Below are 21,625 nucleotides of genomic sequence, written 5' to 3'. Positions count from 1 at the left end.
ATGATGAACAAAAATCTTTTCAAAAGTGCTCTTATGTTGTATTTTTACTCATGCTCAAACATCAGTTTATTTTCTTACTAATTATAAAATCTGTTCTTTTAACTTTAGGGACACCACAGTACAAACTCTTACCCTTCAGCCTTCAGTTAAGGATGGACTTATTGTGTATGAAGACTCGCCTTTGGTTAGTAATCCAATTATATGAATATTCAAATTTATTTCAGCCTTTGGGAATGGAGGGGGAAGTATCTCATGGATTCTAATATATTTCAGTCTAACTAGAAAGCACTTATTCATGTGTCCTTTTAGGAATAGATATTTAAATGCAAATTATTGGGAAAATTACATGTTTTCCTATGCTGTTCTCTTTTCAGAGTAAGAGGTTTAGGGAATGACAGAAATCCTCTACTGATTTCTTCTCTATTCTAGAATTAAAAAAATAAAAGTTTGCTGTTTTCAAATTTGTAGAGTTTGAAATTAGGTAATGTTTCTAGAAAAGTTTTTAAAAATACCTCTAACTAATAAAATATTAGCCTGGTATTTTGGGCAGCTGGGAAGATCCAGTGCTCAGCTTCCCACACAAAACCCAAAGAAATCCCAGCCTGCCAGGCACGTCCCTCTGTGCAGATAACTCCTTTGCAGCAATGGCACAAATAAGCCATCATGGGAATCTCTGTGATGCAGACCCTGGGGACTGGAGTCTTCAAGATCTCCTGCGTGAATTCTCCTAGGTTGGGCCTGACTTTCCCTGAACAAAGATGGGGTTGGCAATAGAAGCTACATGTTTTCTTTTTTAAAATTCAGTTGTTTTTACTGTAAAAAAAAAATTCTTATCAGTTCTTTTTTAATAGAATATGGTATAAAATAATTGTGGTAGAAGGAACACCCATTTCTCAATCTGTATTTTCTTAAAATGATTTGCCAAACTTTACAATCAGAAAAATTTATGACATGGTACACTTTATGTTATGAGATACTAATTAGTATTAAAAAAATCTTTAGGTTTACATTTAAATTTATTGAGCATTTTCTTTTATCCACTGCTCAAAAATGTTTTTAAGAGTTTTTCTTAGCTTTTATTTTTCTTTTCATGATGTCACCATCTACCCATTCACCTAACACCTAAGACTCTTATTTTCCTTTCTCTTCTTCCCATCTAAGCAGTTGCCAAGACTATAGATTCTACCTTTATGAAACCCTTCAGATCGATCAATCTAATCCTTTTTATGTCCATTTTTTTCATGTCTCCCCAATACTGAGATTCTCAAACCACTTCTTAGCCAATTATTGTAGTAATCCCCTTTTAGTCTACTCTGTGTATTGCTGCCAGATTAAATATCCTAAAGTGTAGCTCCAAGCTGCATTTCTGTCATGTCTGAACTCATCAATATTAAATTGCATCCCATTATTTAATAAGGCAAAGTACATATTTCTTGGTCTGGCAATCAAGTCCTTAGTAGTAGTGACCCAATCTACCCTTTCAGTCCCTTTTCTCACATTTAACCTCGATTTCAGCCAACACAGACTATTCGTATTCACTCTTTCCTAAATATGCTCCAGGATTTCTTGAGTCTGGCCATTCTCTTTATCTTGAGTACCCGCTTCTTCAGCACCATCTATTTGATCTATTAAAAAACTGTACACTCTTTATGAGCCATAATGAATGCAATATTCTAATATCCACAATTGATTGTGATGTCTCACTTCTCTTCACCACCATGGCACTTTCATTTCTCTGTTTGTTATACTAGTTGTAAATCTCCCCTACTCTGGGGTGTGAAACATTGTTGAGTGTCACTACCTTAGGAATAATTCTAATATTAGGTCTTTAAATATGAAATATCCAATTTCCAATCAAAAGTTTATTATATCTCAAACAAGAAGCAGTACAATTAATCAAAGTATGCACCTAACTAACAAACATATGAAAAAATTCTTAACATCTCTAATCATCAGGGAAATGCAAATCAAAACCACAATGAGATATTGCTTATCTCCAGTGAGAATGGCCTTTATCAAAAAGTCCCAAAACAATAAATGTTGGAGTGGATACAGAGAGATAGGAACACTCATACACTGCTGGTGGGACTGCAAACTAGTACAACCTCTGTGGAAAGCAATATGGAGATACCTCAAAGAGCTACAAGTAGAACTACCATTTGATCAAGAAATCCCATTACTGGGCATCTACCCAAAAGAACAAAAGACATTCTATAAAAAAGACATCTGCACTGGAATGTTTATAGCAGCACAATTCACAATTGCAAAGATGTGGAAACAACCCAAGTGCCTGTCAACACGAGTGGATTTATAAAATGTGGTATATGTATACCGTGGAGTTCTACTCAGCCACAAAAAACAATGGTGATCTGGCACCTTTTGTATTACCCTGGATAGAGCTGGAACCCATTCTACTAAGTGAAGTATCCCAAGAATGGAAAAATAAGCACCACATGTACTCACCATCAAATTGGTTTTAACTGATCAACACTTAAGTGCACATATGGTAATAACATTCACTGGGTGTCAGGCAGATGGGAGGGGGGAGGTGGGGATGCATATATACACACCGAATGGGTGCGGTGCGCACCATCTGGGGGATGGACACGCTTGAGGCTCTGACTCAGGTGGGGCAAGGGCAATATATGTAACCTAAGCATTTGTACCCTCATAATATGCTGAAATAAAAAATAAATTTAAAAAAATTATGCACCTAAACTATCGACACAGTTTTGCCATCTTAACGGTAGCTTGTTTATGCCAGCAGTGATAAACCTGGAGAGTGAGGGGCAATGAAATCACAAAAGGCATTTTTCACAGCTTGTTAAGAATTGAGTATTTTTCTTTACAAGAAATGGTCCAAAGCCTGCAAAAAGTGGTAGTCAGTTGGTGCAAGGTCTGGTGAGTACTGTAGATGACAGAGAGTTTCCACATTCAGCCTTTGTAGTTTGAGCAGCGTTGTTTGTGTGACATGTGTTCAAGCATTGTCTTGCAAGAGTATTGGCCTATCTCTGTTGACCAATCTGGGCTCCTTAATCACAAGCATCCTCATCATTTCGCCCAATTGGTGCAGTAGACATCCGCTGTAATCAACTGACCAGGTTTCATGAAGCAGTAGTGGATAATACCAGCATTGGACCACCAAGCAGACATCACTAGCTTTTTTGGATGAATATTTGGTTTCCAACCATTGTGTCAAACACTTGCAATTGTCAAAAACAATCCATTTTTCATCATATATAACAATACAGTGTAGAAATGGTTTGCCTTTATGTCATGACAGCAAAGAAAGGCAAGCTTCAAGATGATTTCACTTCTGGTACATTTACTTCATATAGTACCCATCTATCCAGCTTCTTTACCTTGCTGCTTTGTTTCAAATATTGGAACAGTAACATCAAAACCTTTCTGCTAATTCACACATAGCTTGAGATGGATTTGCTTCCACTACAGTTCTCAGCTCATCTTTACCCACCTTGGTCTCAGGTCGCCCATGTGGCTCATTTTCAAGATTAAAATCACCAGAACAGAACTTCTCAAACCATCCACATACTGTGCGTTCATTAGCCACATCCTTCCCAAACACTTATTTGATATTTCAAGCTGTCTGTGCTGCATTGTTTCCACGATAGTACTCATATTAGAAAATAACTCTAATTTTTGACTTATCTATGATTTTACAAAAGTTGCTCTAAAAAAATTCTTGAAAGATAATCACAAGTCAAACTGTGCATTTGAAAGAATGAAGATGTATCTTCACAATAAAGATAAAACAAAAAGTGTCAAAGTGAAATATCAGAGATACTATCACAGTTAGTACTTAAGGAAATCGGACATTTCATACTTAATAACCTAATATAATACTAAAGTGAAATACAAAGATTACTGTAGAGTTGGCAGTTTAGTAACTCTGTGAAGCTTTTGATGCAGATCCAAAAATTTTCTTTCCAGCTCTGCTACAGACTTTTGTGTGTGTGTGATAGTGTACTCAAAACTTAAATAAAACCAGCTGTTATAAATCCAAAGGAGTAAGTGATGAAGTTTTAATAATAGTTGCTTTCATTTTATTGTTTATGATAAATTTTCTGTCTTAAAAGGTTAAAGCAGTAAAGTTGGGTCATGTTCTGGTAGTAGATGAAGCAGACAAAGCCCCAACAAATGTTACCTGTATTTTAAAAACTCTAGTAGAAAATGGAGAAATGATTCTTGCAGATGGAAGACGCATTGTTGCAAGTGAGTACAAAAATAGTGATTTTCCTTTAATATGTGCAGTTTTTACATTTGTTATCAAGTCACAAACTTAGCTTGCTACTTCTCTATAGGCAATAAGCATAATTTCAATATAACTTAAATTGTCTATATTGCCAGTCATTCATAAAAATTAATACAGCCGAATCTAGCTTTGTCAGTTTTATAGCCAGAGAGCAGCTTTGAAAATTTTAATAGTAGTATTAGGACAAATTGGCTTCATATTTTTCTACTTCAAGAATTCTAACATAGAATCCTTACACTCACCTCTCAATTATTTGTGTGTGATTTATTTTTTTTTCATTGTTATCTGGAATTTTTAAAAACTCTTGTCATGTTTCTGTTATTCAAAATATGAAAACTTATTAGCTCAGTACAATTAAAAAAACGCTGGACATTTTATTTTATATATATACTTATATATGTGTGTGTGTGTATATTACACACATCTCTACCTCAGGAAGAAGTTATCCTCTGTTTTGGATTGCCTTCTTTCCCTTTGCTTGACCACAGACCCTTTTTGTTGTTGTTAGGAAAAAATGAAGACAAGAATCTCATCAATGTATTTAGCCTACAAGAAAAAATTAAGTTTGTCTAATGCAGTAGGAGAACATCTGCTAATTTCTAATTTCAAATTTTTGTGTCCTGAAAAGACTTGAAAAATCTATAACTAGCTGTTGAAAATATACAGCCAATAGCAAGGTAACCAAAGAAGTTGAGACTAATAACTAACATCTTTAATATTTGAAAAGAGCACATAAGGAAGACCCCATTAAAAAGGTACAAGTATATCACCACAGAGATGTTTTTGTTGGATGTTATCATTGCAAAATTGCCATTTCTGAGCCTAAACTGAGCACTAACAAAAATATTTTAATATTTGAGTTTCACAATGAATTTATGAGAGAAGGAGAATTTCAGCGAGCCTGAGTACTTTCTGTTAAAAGGGGGTTGTTCAGACTCTCAGAAGTAGAATTCTATGTGTCCTTTTTAGAGGCATTATGAGGACAGTGAAATTGAAAGGAAGAAAGAATTGCCAAAACAAAATTGTAGTTAAGGAGTAATTATCTCCTGGTAACCTTTAATATTTTCTGATAACGTTTTTGAGGAATAGCCATCATAATTTTTAAACTCAAGTGTGATTGTGGATGACATTTTAAAAAAGAGCACTTGAAGCTTTTATGAACATAGTTTCATAAATCATCGCTTGTAGGGCTGTTTTTCAATTTCTTTGCTTTTTTAAATTTTCATTTTTTATTATCATTTTGTTTCAATTAACTAATTAAATTTTGCCTGCGGCCACATACCCTTGTTATTTACCACTACTAAAATTAGTGAGGATCAAATGTTAAAACTATTGGTTGTATTAGCACATAAATATGTGATACACTAAAGGATTACATTTTGGTATCATAAAAAATTATGAGTGTAGGTTCTCACAAACTGATCTCAAATAAAACTGCAGGTACTTCACAACTATCTTGTTTTGAGGATGGGCAACCTAAGCCTGAAGTTTAAATATAATAAATCCAAGTTGGTTCGAGTGCAGTGGTGTTTACAACCAGTTACAGATTCCTTTGTTCCTTCTCCACTCCCACTGCTTCACTTAACCAGCCTTTAAAAAAAAATTTAAAAAAATAAAAAATTATATAAATATAATAAATCCAGATAGCAAGTGGTTCTTCTTAAAATAACCATAATAAAACTTACTCTCCCAAATTACTGGCTGGACTTGAGTTCCATCTGAAATGTACACCAGCCGGTAAACTGTAATATTCAGTTCTTTTAATGCCTTAAACATTTGCACAAAGAAAGCCCGAGTCAACTTGAGATCACTTATTTTAAGAACTATGGTTGAATCCCCTGATTGGAAAAAAGCAACACTGCACTGATGAGTTGATAGGTTTTCAAGACCTTGATTCTATATATTTAGGTTGCAGGGTGCATGATCTAAACAGAAATAGCACCTTAGCTGCATAATGGCTGCATGCAGATGGATGCAGCTACTGATCTGATAAAAACTAAGGATGCTTGGGTTATCCCTTGTTATAGATGTTTATCTTTTTTATTTTTTGAAGGAATAATAGCATCTCAAACCAGCTTTAAATATTGTAGGACAGCATTTGGACACATTTCCTTCTAAGATGTACATTGAATTTACATAAAAGTACAAGTTCTTACACAGTTTAGTAGATGTTTTATCAATCTGTTTTTGAACAAACTTTCTTAGGAAAGAATTTTTTTTTCCTGCAACCAAGTTATCACCACCACATATCTTAAAGCTTTTTCTAATTGAACAGTATGACTGCTTATGTTACTTTAAAGGCTGTAACTTGATATTTTATTAAATGTCAATAAAAAATAAATAGAAATTTTGTTTTTCAGATTCTGCTAATGTGAATGGAAGAGAAAATGTTGTAGTGATTCATCCTGATTTTAGGATGATTGTTCTGGCCAACAGACCTGGATTTCCTTTCCTGGGCAATGATTTCTTCGGTACCTTAGGTAAGAATAATGACAAGAATAACAACGATAGCAGGAATAATAATATTAGTAACAATGCTGTGATGGCTATCACTGAATGCTTACCAAGTGCTGTTTCCACCATCATAATCACCTTGGGAGAGTATTTATCCCCATTTTAGAGAAGGAGAATATCTGATATTCAGAGAGATTTTTTGGTGGTCATTTAGCTAGTGAGTGGTGGAGCTGGGCTTCATGTCTAAGTCTGTCTGATCCAGGGCCTTTTCCTGGAGGGATATGTGTACATGTACGTGCTTGTACATGCATAGAATTTCTCCAGAAGAGTACACAAGAAACTGGTAAAAGTGATTGTTTGCGATGGAGGTCAGGGATGGAGGTATAATATATTCATTTGTACTATCTTTACAATTTTTACTGTGTACAGATATTACTTTAAAAGTTATTAACAATTCATGTATTACTATAGTAATATGAGCACACCAAACTAAAGCTGTAATTGTTTCTTATGCTGTCATCTACCCCTAGTTATTCCTTGTCACTTCTTGGTGATTTTTAGCTCTTTGTTCACTGTCATTTTCTCTAACCCTGCTCGTCCTCTTGGAATGGTTGCAGTGTACACACATGTGACTCTTCGAACTCTCTAGCCTCTCAGCTCCTTGGATGTTTTTATTTCAGTGGCCTTATCCTGCACCATACCTCAACCCCTCACTCCTATGGACATAGCCTGGTTTCAGTACCAGAAACTCTTACTCTAAATCTCAGTTTCATGATTCTGTTCTCATATGTCCTTGAGATTTTCATCTCATCCATGTACCTACCACCTCCAGTCTTTCAAGCTACCCTCTCTAGTATCTTAAACCCAACCATCCTTCAAACCTATTGGAAGCTCCAATCCATTGATGCTACCACCTTTTCACTTACCTCCCCCTTGATATATTTTCTTCTCCCTTATTCAGGTTTTTTTTTCTTACCTGCCTTTGATTCAAAATCAGTCACATTTATTACTCTCTTGCATATGTCTTCAGCTTTCCTGTCCCTCCCTCACCTTGTCTTATGCATTTGGAACCACTCAGCCGTGGTTACTGCCAACTCTGTGACTACATTGAGCCTACACATGTGCAGCTGAATGTGGTTAGAACAAGCACAAAACTTCTCTACCAGTCGCAATCCCTTCCCATCACTAACTAGGGTCCAGTTTACTGACTCTTCTTACAGACTTCTGTTATTTTTTCCTAGCTTCCTACTGCACTGAGAAAAATGGAAGCAATTATAAATGAATGTCCACAGACTCCCACCACCAAGTCTTCCACCTGCATCGCTCTGCTTTCCCACATGTTACAGGCAAACCGTTCACACTCCCAGCTACAGCCCTTCTCTCCAGTTAAGCACCAGTTCCCACTTTCTCAAGGATGTTACTGTAGCAATTTTGCCCTCCCTCTCTTATATCAGCAATTTTCTTCTCTTTTAGCTTATTCCAATCAGCATACAATCAAGCTGCTATTTCCTTTGTCTTAAAAAAAAAAAGACAAACCACATAAAACACTCTTAATTGTACCTTTTTTGCTAACCACTGCTAAATTTTTCTGTTCTTTGTAGCAAAACTCTTCACAACAGTTGTTCATACTCAAGAGTTGGTTATACTTGCTATCTCCATTTCTTCACCACTCTCTCTTAAATCCATTCTAATCAGCTGTTTCCTCCCAGCACTCCACAGAAACAGTTCTTGTCTAGGTTGTCCATGATTTTTCCATTGCTAAATCCAGTGGTCAATTCATAATCTGCGTCTTACTTAATCTATCAGCAGTATTTGATACAGTTGGTCCAATTGGTCACGGTCTTCTCCTTGATACGTTTTCTTGCACTTGACTTCCAGTACTCCTTCAAGTACTTTCTTGGTTTCTTTCCTACCTTAATGACCACTAGTCCTCAGTCTCCTTTATTGGATCCTTGTTAGAATGCCCCAGGGCTCAGGCCCTGGTCCTTTTTTACCTGCCTACACTCAAGTTCCTTAGTAAAATCAGAATGTTTCATGCTTTAAAAATCCCATTTGTGTGCCTTTTATTGCCAAATGTTTGTCTCCAGCCCAGACCTCCTTCCTGAACTTTATCATTATAAATCCAACTGCCTGTTCAATAGCTCGTATATCTCAGATTTAACCTGTCCACAATGCATTTATTTTTCCTCCTAAACCTGACTAATTTATAGTCTTCTTTTATCTCTATTGATGACAACTCTATTCTTCTTAGGCCAAAGTTCATTCTTGACTTCTGTCTTTCCCCTATGCTCCATTCCATCTATCAGGAATTCTTACTGGCTCAAAATATATTCAGAATTATCCTACTTCCCATCACTTCCATTTGTCACCATTCTGATCCAAGCCACCATTGTCTCTCCCCAGGATTACTCCTAATAGTCCCCTAATCGGTCATCCTGCTTCCACCCTTATTCTTTGTTATGAACTTTGAAGGGTCTAAGATTTTAGCCTACTTTTAAGCTAACCAGGTAGAGTACACAGTCTCATGGCAGAAGACAAATGAGGGATCATTTCTCACAGCAAAAGCAGGAGTCAGAATGTCAGCATTTCTGCTGGTTCCTCCAGCCCCAGTTCCCATAGTAGAACACATCGATGGCCAGGTGATACTTCCACATACAGTGAGATGCTTCACAGGAGAGGAACCCTGCACTTAGGTAGCCCAGATCTTTTATAATGAACAGTAAGCATGCCTTAATCTTGTTCCAGGGAGAAAAAGAGACAAGAGAAACAATAGACAATCTCTATCTTCCAAGGCTGTTTGCTCTACAAACATCCTTGAAAAAATAGTGTGGTCAGTGCCTCTACTCACAAGAGATTAGTCTTCCAACACCTTGTGCAGTCTGTTCTCAACATAGCAGTCCAATCCTCTGTTAAAAATCCTCTCATGCTTCCCATTTTACTCTGAGCATAAGCACAAGTATTTCCAACAGTTTACAATGTCCCATATGATTTTTTTCCCCTCTCTCTCTGACCTCGTGTGCTGTACTGCTCTGTGTGTCACTCATTCTATTGCAGCCACTCTGCTCTCCTGCCTCTTCCTTCCCCGTGCCAGCTGTGCCTGCCTTAGCTCAGGGTCTTTGTGTTAGCTGTACCTGCTGCCTGGAATTCTCTTCTCCCGTGTGTCTACATTCACTTACTCCCAGGTGCGTTACCTTTGCAGTGAGGCCTACCTGACTGATCTCCCTCACCATCATCATTTCTACTATCCTATACCATGTTTCTTGTTCTTTTTTCTTTGAAACATACTCTTTCTAATATTTATATTTATCATTTCTTATCTCCCTGTGCTGGAATATAAACTCCCTGAGGACAAGGCTTTTGGTTTTTTTCATCATTGCTATATATAAAGTACCTACTGGGGCAGGTACTATGCACTTGGTGCATGGAAGACATTTAATAATAATTTGATGAGTGAATGAATGAGGGGTCAATTAACTTTTTATATTAGTGTTCAATTTCATTTTCAGCAAAAAAGGCAAAAGCTTTGCATCACATTTGTATTTGAAAAGCTATAGTCTGGGAAGTAAAAGTTTTAAGTTATGGGTTTCATTTTATTCACTTACTTTTAAATGCATACATGCATAAACACATACAAACACACCAACAACAGTTTGTTCAAATGGCTCCTAAATCAAAGTAAGATCTTACTGCTACTTGACTACTGGTGCTCATTTTCTAAAATGAACATATTAAATAATGTAAGTCTATTTACTTTCACTTCCTTTGAAAGTAAATTAGATTAGAATTTACTGGTCTCTTAGATTATGAATCATTAGAATTATATGAATCAGGAGACTTATACTTTTAACATGAGAAATTCATCCTTTTGAGCATAGATTATGTTTTTCTACTACATTCTCAGTTGCTTAGATTACAGATGAAATATTATGTTACCACATTCCTTTTCTTGATTTTAATTTAGACAGTGTCTCTACAGATTTACTTTTCCAAAACTAACTCTAAAGTATATTCTAGCAATCTGTGCAAGATATAAATTGTTTAGAGAGTGATAATACCAATTCCTCCCTTTTGGGTGTATATATATAAGCATTTATATGAGATAGATGTATATAATTTTTGAAAATTTTCAACATTTGTTAAGGTTAAAAAGGCAGTTTCAGAACCATATGAAGAGTATATTTCCATTAATGGAAAAGGAATAAATCACCTAAGCTATATCTGTTTTTATATATGCATTTTTTAAAAGTACTAATACAGATCTGGAAAAATAAATACACTGAACTATTAAGACTGGATGCCTTTGGGGGGGTGAGTGACATTGGCAGACGTATAAAGGAGACTTCCCCTTTTTCTCTTCTCTCGTATTGGAATATCTCCCCATAAGCATGTATTCAAGTATTATGTAAATTTGTTAACAAAAATAAATCCATACAGACTAGACCATATGTTACCCAGTTTTATTTTATTTTGTTTCAGTCATTTGCTTTCTTCTCTGTACCATCCTGTTGTTGGATGGATGTTCTGTGCTTTGATGAGCAACCAAAGGCTCTTTAAACAACCATGCCATTTCTTCCTGTGGCATTCTAATGGATTAGGTGCATGCTGAATGTGAATCTTTTCTCTCCTTTAGGTGATATTTTTAGCTGCCATGCAGTTGATAACCCCAAACCCCACTCAGAGCTCAAGATGCTCAGACAGTATGGACCAAATGTGCCTGAGCCCATCCTTCAGAAGCTCGTGGCTGCCTTTGGAGAGCTGAGGAGTTTGGCTGACCAGGGGATTATTAACTATCCTTATTCTACCAGGGAAGTTGTCAACATAGTCAAACATTTACAGGTATGGTGCACACCTGTGCATAGAGGTTTAGAAGAAGCCATAATCTCTTTTTTTCAGGTCTTTCAATTTCCATAAATATTATAATGAGTCAGGTGATATGATATGAAGTGTTTGTAACCTATTATAAATCTGGAAGGCCAATGAAAATTATCTGTTTAGCCTTTGAATTAACTTTGGCAAGGTTCTGTGCCATGGTTATTATCAAGGAGCTAGGAAATTTGGTGGATGGATATATTGAGGGGGAAGGTGAGGCAAGAGAGTGAGTGAGAGCAGAAACCTTCCTGTTCTGTGGTTTGGCTTTTTACAAGCATGTGGTATCTGGGTGAAAAATATTGTTATTTTGGAACAAATGACATGGAGATAGGAAACAGAGTAGGAACTAACAGTATTGATTAATATACCTGTAAATACAGCAAGAAAGTTTTATGAGATAGAGTATGTAGGCAGAAGAATTAAATTTCTTGTGACCATGTGCAATGTGTAGTCCACCTTGGTTAAAAAAAAAAAAGTAAATTCTACTTATATAGCCAATAATGGTCTTCAGACTAACAGTCACAACCTAATGACTTTTGATCTCTGCCCCATCCCCAACGCTCCAAGTAAACCCTAGAAAGAAAAACAGAAAGCCTGGAGGTTGGGGGATGAAGGGGAGAGGTTAATCAAAGGGTCACAGTTTTAGTCACGAGGTCTGTTGCACAGCATGGTGACTATTGTTAATCATAACATAATGTATATTTCAGAATTACTAAGAGAGCAGATTGTTAAGTGTTTGCACCACAGAAAAGATAAGTATGTGAAGTGATGGATATGACAATTAGCTTGATTTAATCATTCCATCATGTATACATACGTTGAAACATCACTCTGTAGCCCATAAATGTACAATTATTATTTGTCAATTAGAAAATATATATTTGGAAAGAGAAAAAGTGGAAAGCTTCATTCTGCCTATGAAACTGTAAGTCCAACTCAACCAGCTAAGATCCTGCACCTAAAGAAAATCAAAGCAGAACCAGTAGAGGACCCTACCAGTGTAAATTTAGCAGTAGTAATGCTTACGTTCTTTCCCTCTGCTGGTCCCTATTTTTCTATTCCCTGTACGTTTTATGTTCTTCTTCCCTTCTTTTCTTGTACCTTTATTTTTTTTCCATTTATTCATAGACTGTGACTTTTCTTAATACTTCTGTGCATATATTTAACACTCTGCTTAACTAACATCTTTAAATTGGCTAATCGTATTCATTTTAAAGATAGGAGATTGCAGAAAGCAGTGGCAATCACTGAACACCAGGATCTAGGCACCACTATAACATTTGAGAAAAGCTGCTTCTCCTCAAATACTAGCATTTATTCAAAAAGGAATATGTTGTTAAGTCATCTGAGCAAACATTAAAAGAGAAAAATGTCTGTATTCCTACTACCTGGTTATCTGACGAGGCCAGTATTTCTGCTAATGTGTATTTGATCATTACTGTTCTATCAGTTTTATAAATCTTTATAATGTTGTGTATTTTATCACATATATCATGAGGAATTTTTTTTCTTAATACAGAAATTTCCCACTGAAGGTCTCTCCAGTGTGGTTCGGAATGTGTTTGACTTCGATTCCTACAACAATGACATGAGGGAGATTTTGATTAACACTTTGCACAAATACGGGATACCTATTGGAGCAAAACCTACCAGTGTGCAGCTGGCAAAGGAGTAAGACAAACTCACTGTTGATAAAATATTCTCAAGCATTACCCTTCTGCTTCTTAAAGGCTGATAATTCTTAATCTACTCTTAGACTCTAGTAAACTGAGTTGCTGTGGAAATTACTTTTCCATGAGTAAGCTTTTCAACTATATATTGCTATTTGCTGGCTGGTTTTCAGTTAAATAGCATTATTTATAGGCTGAAATTGAGAATTTCGATTATTATGACTATCCCATGAGTAGATGTAATACAATCAAATAAAGGGAAATATTTGTTTCTTTAAGAGTCTCTGTCCATTTGTTGAACTACTGTGGGTCTTATTATTTTGTAATACAGTACAAAATTGTATAAACATGAAAACTACATAAAGGGATAATGTACATTGGGTAAGATGTTCTTATTTATGTCACCATATAGTTTTATGATAGTTTTCTAAATTTATAATCATATTAACTTAATTTTGGTTACCTATTTAGCTTCATAGTTGAAAGAGGTAGTAAGAACAAGTGGGGTCATTTCATGTGGACCAGTTGCCTACCTTTTATTTTGTAATCACAGAATACTTAACTTTAGTTAAGAATCTTACAGTTAACCAGAAAGATAGTTGATGGAGTTTATTAATAGAGTAATTAAGTCAACACAAATTCACTGGAAAATTGTTTTAAATATGCATAACTTATTGATAATGCATCTAATGCCATCTTTGTCTACAAAAAGAGTCAATGATAAATTCATAAGGGACAATAATTACTTTTAAAGTAAATTATTATTTGACTTTAGTCTCATATAGGAGGCATTATCTTTCATAAAAAATAAATTCACTTCATCTACTCATTAAAAATAAATCAGTGATTAGCAAAAAAAAGTGTGTGTATATATATACATATATGTATATATGTATCTTCATCTTAAGTGTATACATCATCCTTATTTATTCTTTGAAGTCATTACAAAAACTTGTCAGAACACATGCCAATGAAAATAAATTATTAAAGTATTAGGAATTTCTTGTAAAGAGAAACAAATATTTCCCTTTGGTGGTAAAAGCACAAGATGGGGTTGTGTTAGAAATTATCAATGCTTTGGTTTATATTGTTAACGAGTGAGTAGATTGTTTTCAAGAAAAATCAAAATTCCGTTGTGAATGCATACACTTTTCTGTGCAATACTACTTTACTGATTGATTAACAGTCCTTATGGGCATTTGAAACTAGGTCAGTAATTTAATGGGTATGACATATCTTTCTATATTAAAGAGTTCAAGAAATTGTCTTTAATATGCAAACTTATATTAGTACTCATGTTTTTTAATTCTTTTTTATAAACTATATCTTTATTTTTAGTTGGAAATAAGGTGGTTTTTATTACTGTTAACAAATTTATATAATTAAAGTTCTAGTTTCATGGAAAACTAGACTTAGGATTTAAAAATAACATTTTTTGTACTTTTGCACAACTTTAAATAAAATTTAAAATATATATTAATTGGTAAGATCAATCATAAGAAAATTATTGTTTCTAAGTCAATTTCAGTTTCTAAGGAAGACAGATAAAATGGTTTAACTTACTCATTGTCGTTCTCAGTTCTAAACTGAAAATTTCTTCCCATGGCATGTTAATTCTTGCCGTGGCAAGTTAATTCCAATTCCAGCGCTTATGAGCAGAAGTAAAAGTACATTGAGCCTGGAAACAAGATGGTCATACTCATGCTTAAGATGGGGATGGAAACAACTAGCTGTTCACCCACTGCATGCGGCTAAAAATAGACTTATAGCAGATGTGAAGGATGAGTGAATTTTCCTTTGGGGTGGAGATAATAGTAGACTATAATTTGCAGAGTCATTCAAAGCATCTTTTTTTTCCTCGTCTGTAAATTGCAATGACTTAGGCAGTTCCAAAGTAGTGAAGTTGTTTTATTGCGCTTTCATGAAATCCATAGCTTCCCTAGCACTCTTTCTATAGAATTATCAGTACTTAGAGAGGGTAGCATGATAAAGTGAACAAAGTAATGGCCTGGGAATTTAGCAGTTAGTCATACATTCAACCTGTATACTTGAGTCAGACATGGAGAAATGAAAAGACATAGTCCTACTCTCAAAGAGCTCACGGTTCCACTTTGGTTATTTGAATTTAGAGAATTTACTTAACGAAATGGGTTCCCTGTTGGTAAAAGGAGGGCATTTTTTTTATAGATAGCATATCCATATAATTTACCATCTTTTTGAGAATGGAAGGGGGAGCATTGACAATAACTCTGTAAAAAGAGATGTAAAATAAGACTGTCCTTGTCAGGCCAGATAAGTGGTTCTTCTCATTGTAGATCATCATTAAGATTCCTTCCTATTCTAACATCATTTGCATTTTAATGTAATTTTAATGTCTCTCTCATCTGCAAAAACAAACATAAAAAGATATGATACTAACACTTTCCTTTTCCCCCACCCAGAGTAGCACACTGTTGACAGTAAAGATTTAAAGTTGTCCATGTGCAGACCTTTACTTTTCCAGACCTTTTGCTAAGTCAGTTCTTTTAGGCTGTTTCTGCCCGGCTCTGCAGGTACCATCTTAGTGGAGAAGATCCACATTAGATTTCAGTTCTTAAGGAAGAAGAATAAAATGATTTAATTACTATTAATATCATTTTTGCCCTGAATGAAAAATTCTTGCTACAACCTGCCAATTTTCATGTTCTCTAATCCAACCACAGTGCTTATTAGATGGGAAAAAAATTGTATTGAGGCTAGAACAAGATGATCACATGCACACTAAAGATAGGGACAGAAAGATAATTGGCCACCCTCTAAATAGAGGTCAAAAGAGATATAAGACAGTTGTTATAGAATAGGGAAATTTTTACATAGGGCAGAAATGGTACTAAGCCACTATTTGTATAGTGATCTACAGGACCCTCTTCCCCAACTGAAATCAGAATATATTAATACCTTCACTGTTCAGGAGTGTCTGATGTCATTTTCACGTTCTTTAATGAATTCCCAAAAGAGAGATGCTATCACTTTCCGTTTTGTTCTCCTAAGTAGTGCAGTGATGTTACCTATCTCATTGGACTCTGCACAGCTTTTAAAGGCCCAGTATGATGAGGTGAATTTAACTTGTCTTCTTTAATAAACCTTTAATAACCTGGTGTTTTTAGACTGAATCTTACTGGGTGGTTTATTTTACTATACTCGATCCTTCTATAATGCAGCCCTTCTTCCTGATCTACAAATACATTCCCAGACCTTAGTACTAGTATCACAATTAGCTACCTACACCCCCATAGTGCATTTGCCCCTTTCTACTAGTATAATACTTGCTGAGTTTTTTTAATTGGTCCTCCTTTAAGTTAAATTTCTAATACATGGAAAAGGATATGCCAAAGAGATGGCAAACATAACCAAATAAGGAGACATACTGGGAGAAATTATTTTTTTAAATAAAAATACTGTGCTTTATATGGGCTTTGAATTTAATTCTGTGACATTTGTCCTACAGAGAAACAACTAGTCAAGACAGTTGATGTTGTGTATGTGTGTGTTGCATGCACACATTTGCACTAATCTCACTTTGTCAGTATTGTAGGCAGTGTTAGGAGAATTTAGATTAAAATCTGAACTCTTGAGTTTTAAATGTCATTGCTGGAAATATATATGTAACACATATATATCATAACAGAATTAGGTCTAAATATACAACCAAAGGCATATAGATTATCTGCTATAGTTAAATATAGATAACTCTAAATATGGATATAAACTTTAAAGCAAAATTTGCTTGTTTCTCCCTCAAGTGAGCTTTTATTTCTGAAGTTTCTTTTATTTGGGAATAAACATATTGCTAGCACATTAGCACTTGCAGATTAAAAAGTATGTTTCAGAATAATTTATGAACTCTGTGATGCTGGAGAAACATTTGTTTTAAAGGAAGAAAACCTGTTTTTTTCCCTCTAAACTTCCATTTTAAGCAACTAATACAGTATTTATCTTAAATTTGTATTCCACTCTTTACCTAACAGTTCTTAAGATGAGCATATTGTCATTTTCTAGATCTACAATGAAATGTAAATACTCTACTTCTAAATATAATTATTACATTATAACATGTTATAATTATTGTGTTTAATAATAATGATAATGATGATGGTAATAGAATAATAAGGATGATGGTAATAGAAACATTTATAGATAACTAAGTGCCAACCACATTTCCAAGCACTTTCCTTACATGACTTTATATAATCCTCATAACGAACCTATGAGATATATATATATGTATGTGTATATATATATGTATATATATACACAAATTATTACATTTTGTGGATGAGGAATTTGGGGCACAGAGAAGTTATATGACTTGCCTAAGATTAGAAAGCAGGGGTAGAACTGGGATAGATGTACAATTCCAAAGATGATATAAGCAGATCGATAGGCAGATTTATAGGGAATTTCTAAATCAGAGTTATTTCAATACTGAAAATTATCAATAGTTTTGGTTTAAAAGGACCTTGAGATTTTAAGTCATCAACTTGGTTTGACATCATGATTATCCATGATGTCACCTATATATAATATATAAATTCTTCTGATTTTTTTTTTTTTTTTGAGAGAGAGTCTTGCTCTGTCGCCCCAGGTAGAGTACAGTGGTATCATCATAGCTCACTGCAACATCAAACTCCTGGGCTCAAGGATTTCTCCTGCCTCAGCCTCCCAAGTAGCTGGGACTACAGGCATGCACCACAATGCCCAGCTAATTTTTCTATTTTTAGTAGAGACAGGTCTGGGGTCTCGCTCTTGCTCAGGCTTGTCTTGAACTCCTGAGCTCAAGTAATCCTCCCATCTCGGGCTCCCAGAGTGCTAGGATTACAGGCGTGAGCCACCACATCCAGCCTACAAATTCTTATTCTTCAGAGACTTATGACAGGTTCAGATTCTTGGGTTTTAGCCATATTTCAAAATGAAAAGTAAGCCAAAAAGCAGATTAATAAAGACTTTTGGCACAGCAGAGGTCATTTTAGAGACTTCTTCATACCCATTTAAGCTTTCCTTTTTGTGACTTAAGAGAGAATCATGAAATAAAACACAAGGTAATTCATTTAGAAAAATAAAAACCCTAGAAAATTTTTATGGCTACCATATATAAGAAGGGTTTTGGAACACAAAACAAATTCATGAAATCTTCTCAAAGATTGTGGTCCTTTTTAGAATAAATCAAACATTCAGAAAAATTGTATCTATCTTCTGAAGTTACCTTCGGGTATTTTTCTCTCGCTGTCTTCACTAGGAGAGGCACGTCTATAAAATATTTAAGTAATCATCCTCCTTGTTCCAAATGCTTTGACCTCCACTCTGTTGATTTCTTTTTTAAATGCTACTTAGTTTATTATTAAGCTACTTTTCTCCCCAAGCATCTATTGCCTATTTGTAACTAGCAAGCTAGCTACAATCTACCAATCATTCATTTGTATCAGTCAAGCAGAATAAAAAATTTGAGGAAATTAAAAGGTTTTTAATATGTATGCTTTTTATAAAGCATATTTAGTAAATGAAGAATGACGTCTCATTCATTGTTTAAATAAACTAACAAAAAGAAAATAAAATCTCCCATAACTCTACCATCCAGAAATAACCATTGATAAAGCCTTCTAGACCTTTTCCTGTGATTGTATGTATTATTTCATTCACTGAGAATATTTCTTTCCAATCATTTTTATTTTTCTGTGTCTTTCTTTTTAATAGAAGAGACATAACCCTTTAAAAGAGTTCTTTTTAAAGACAATTCATTCCCAAACTTATTTGTTGAAAAGAAAGTTATCTAAAATGAATTAGATTTAATTATGCCTGACACTTCTTTCCCATTCCTTTTTTCTCCATTCTGCTCATTCCTTGAGATTTTAAAATTAAAATATTTATTCTGAATATCATAAACAGATTCATAAAGCATGTGAGGTACTTATAAGGAATAAAAGCATTAATATTAATGCTTTGTATCTTTATGCATATGTTTAAACATCATTATCCTTTTCAGACATATGTTTAAATAAAAATGCTCTCACCAGACAGACTGCACATCTAAAAATGACTATTATATGTGACTACACTTTAAAAGTGTCCCATAGCTGGTTAAAAAGCTCTATTGGAGTCTTATAATTACTCCTCAGATGTTCTTTTGTTATGCATTCTCTCCCTGCTTTCAAATGCTTTATTGAAAAATTTTAAATCTCAGCTTTCAGGCAAAATAGGGTAACTTTGAATTAACGAGATCTAGGGTGATATTAGCCAATATCTTTAGTAAACATCATTAATAGGTTCACATCTTAAGTTATTTCAAAACACAGTGGTAGCCGGTGACAGTGGTTGTCTTCGAGAGAGTCCCTAGAAAGAGGAAAGGAAGCCTTACATTCTGTACCATTTTAATTTTCTAACAAATGTATTATTTTCTGTTTTATTTTTTAAATGTTCACTGACCTTCTGGGCACTGGATCTTTTCATTTTATTTTCTTATATAAATAAAAATATTTAAAGTTCTATTCTGAAATTACTATTTCTTGGAACATATGCCTCCAGTACAGCCAAGCTTACACCAGGCCATAACGCCCATTCTAAAGGTAAAACATTGGCATCTTCACCAATGGCAAATGAGAAATCAAGTTAACCAGACATTTCAGTGGCATTTCAACATAGAATAAGTAAGTTTATGCATTGGTAGGTGTCAACATAAACATATCAAGTGAGAGTAGACAACACATTTTTAAAGCAGCAAAAATATAAATAAATAAAAATAATTAACACTTACTGAGCACTATAAGCACTTTACAAATACTAACTCACCCAATCTACTCAACAATTTTGTTTTTTCTATTAGGCAAGTAATCTTTTCCTATTTTATTATCTATTAGGTTTTAGGGATATGTGTGTTTGTTTCAGTCTGTTTTACAGATCAAGAAACAGAGGCTGAGGTGACTTTAAATAACTTAACAAATTATACAACTAATAAATGGCAGGATGGAGAATTTAACTACAGATCTGTTTGGCTGCAAACCCTAACATCTTCTATTTATTCCACTGTTTGCTTGAGAAAGGCAATGCAGTACAGCACTGGATATCAAGATTTCAATGATAATGGAAACTTTAGAGTTGTCTTTCAAATTCTGTTTCCTACCATTTGAGGACATGTATTAGACATACATATAACACTTGCATTAATGACTAGGCCCACTGTTTTAATCATAATTTCCTTCAAGTTAACATAATTTGTCCTTGATTCTGGAAATAAATAAAAATATCCTTTCTATTAGATACAAGGAAATCATCTTAAATCTTTTCTCCTACAATAAGGATTTGCTTTTCTAAAAACAAAAGTGGCTGCATTTGCAAATTCCCCAAAATGAATGGAACAATTCTTTTCTTTTTGAAGGTTTTTTTTTTGTGTAGCATCCTTTACTTGGTAGTACCATCCTCAAAATTATGATCATTAATATTGTTGCTTTAGCAAAATAATCATGAATCACTGTGCATCACTTGTGCACTGTGAGTTGCTTCCACGTTGATCACAACTTAGATTTCTTCCTGGGTTCAATAGCTCCTGTATTCAAAGATGGAATGGACTCCCCAGGAGAAAAAGAAGGTTTACCTTCTGTAGATTGCATCCAAACAGATCTGGACAAACCTTGTTGAGGAGGTACTGGAGAGTATTCAAACTTGGAACAATTAATTAAATAGTCCTTAACATCCTCCCATAGTTCCTTCCAAATCATATGATTTACTGGCCCTAACTGAACAGGGAAGCTGATTAGTAAATCTTCTCCCTTATATCAGTAATCATTCATTACTTTTTCTGCCACTCTCAACATATTTTAGTAGTACTCCCAATGAAGGTAGCTGAGATTGTGTTTTCATTTCTGTGTCATGTCAGTGTGTGTTACAGGATCGTGTTTGGTATTTATCCTTCTTTTCAGAGCAGTGCCAGGTGTGCATATTTACAGACAGAGCAGCTTCATCTCTTTCAATTTGTCTTGAAAGGATATCTGTCTAGAATTTGGTTTTCTGCTTTAAAGACTTATTCTGTATTGTTGGGCTGTCAATAGCAGCTGCTGCTTCTCTAACAGAGAACGACTGTGGGGTCCTCAAAGTATCAGAGGCATCAAAAAGAACATCCCCAAACCTGGTGCTAAATAAACCATTGATAGCCGACCTGCTTCTGGGTCAGGGCTTCATACATAGCAGAGCAGCTCCCTCTCTGCAATCTGTTGAAAGTCAGCCCTCAGCACAAGTGTTTGTAAAAGAAAACAACACAGAAAAGAACAAAAAGAATATACCTAGCCAGGGTCTCTCTTTGGAATAATTTTAATAATCTTCTCTTTGAAAG

General features: G+C 34.7%; 1 protein-coding gene across 1 annotated transcript in view; it reads left to right on the top strand.

Moving 5' to 3' along the window:
• The window catches only part of VWA8 (von Willebrand factor A domain containing 8), a 314,655-nt gene that overhangs the window by 162,354 nt on the left and 130,676 nt on the right, over positions 1-21,625 (top strand). The window contains exons 22-26 of the mRNA XM_045566813.1: positions 109-184; positions 4,098-4,233; positions 6,634-6,753; positions 11,358-11,563; positions 13,116-13,267. Coding sequence (XP_045422769.1) covers positions 109-184; positions 4,098-4,233; positions 6,634-6,753; positions 11,358-11,563; positions 13,116-13,267 — 690 coding nt within the window. The remainder of the gene's footprint in view (positions 1-108; positions 185-4,097; positions 4,234-6,633; positions 6,754-11,357; positions 11,564-13,115; positions 13,268-21,625) is intronic.

This window comes from Lemur catta, chromosome 13 (assembly GCF_020740605.2).
Source record: "Lemur catta isolate mLemCat1 chromosome 13, mLemCat1.pri, whole genome shotgun sequence".
Classification (NCBI taxonomy): Eukaryota; Metazoa; Chordata; class Mammalia; order Primates; family Lemuridae; genus Lemur; species Lemur catta.
Note: the sequence above shows the minus strand (reverse complement) of the source record. Positions and strands in the feature narration are given on the sequence as shown.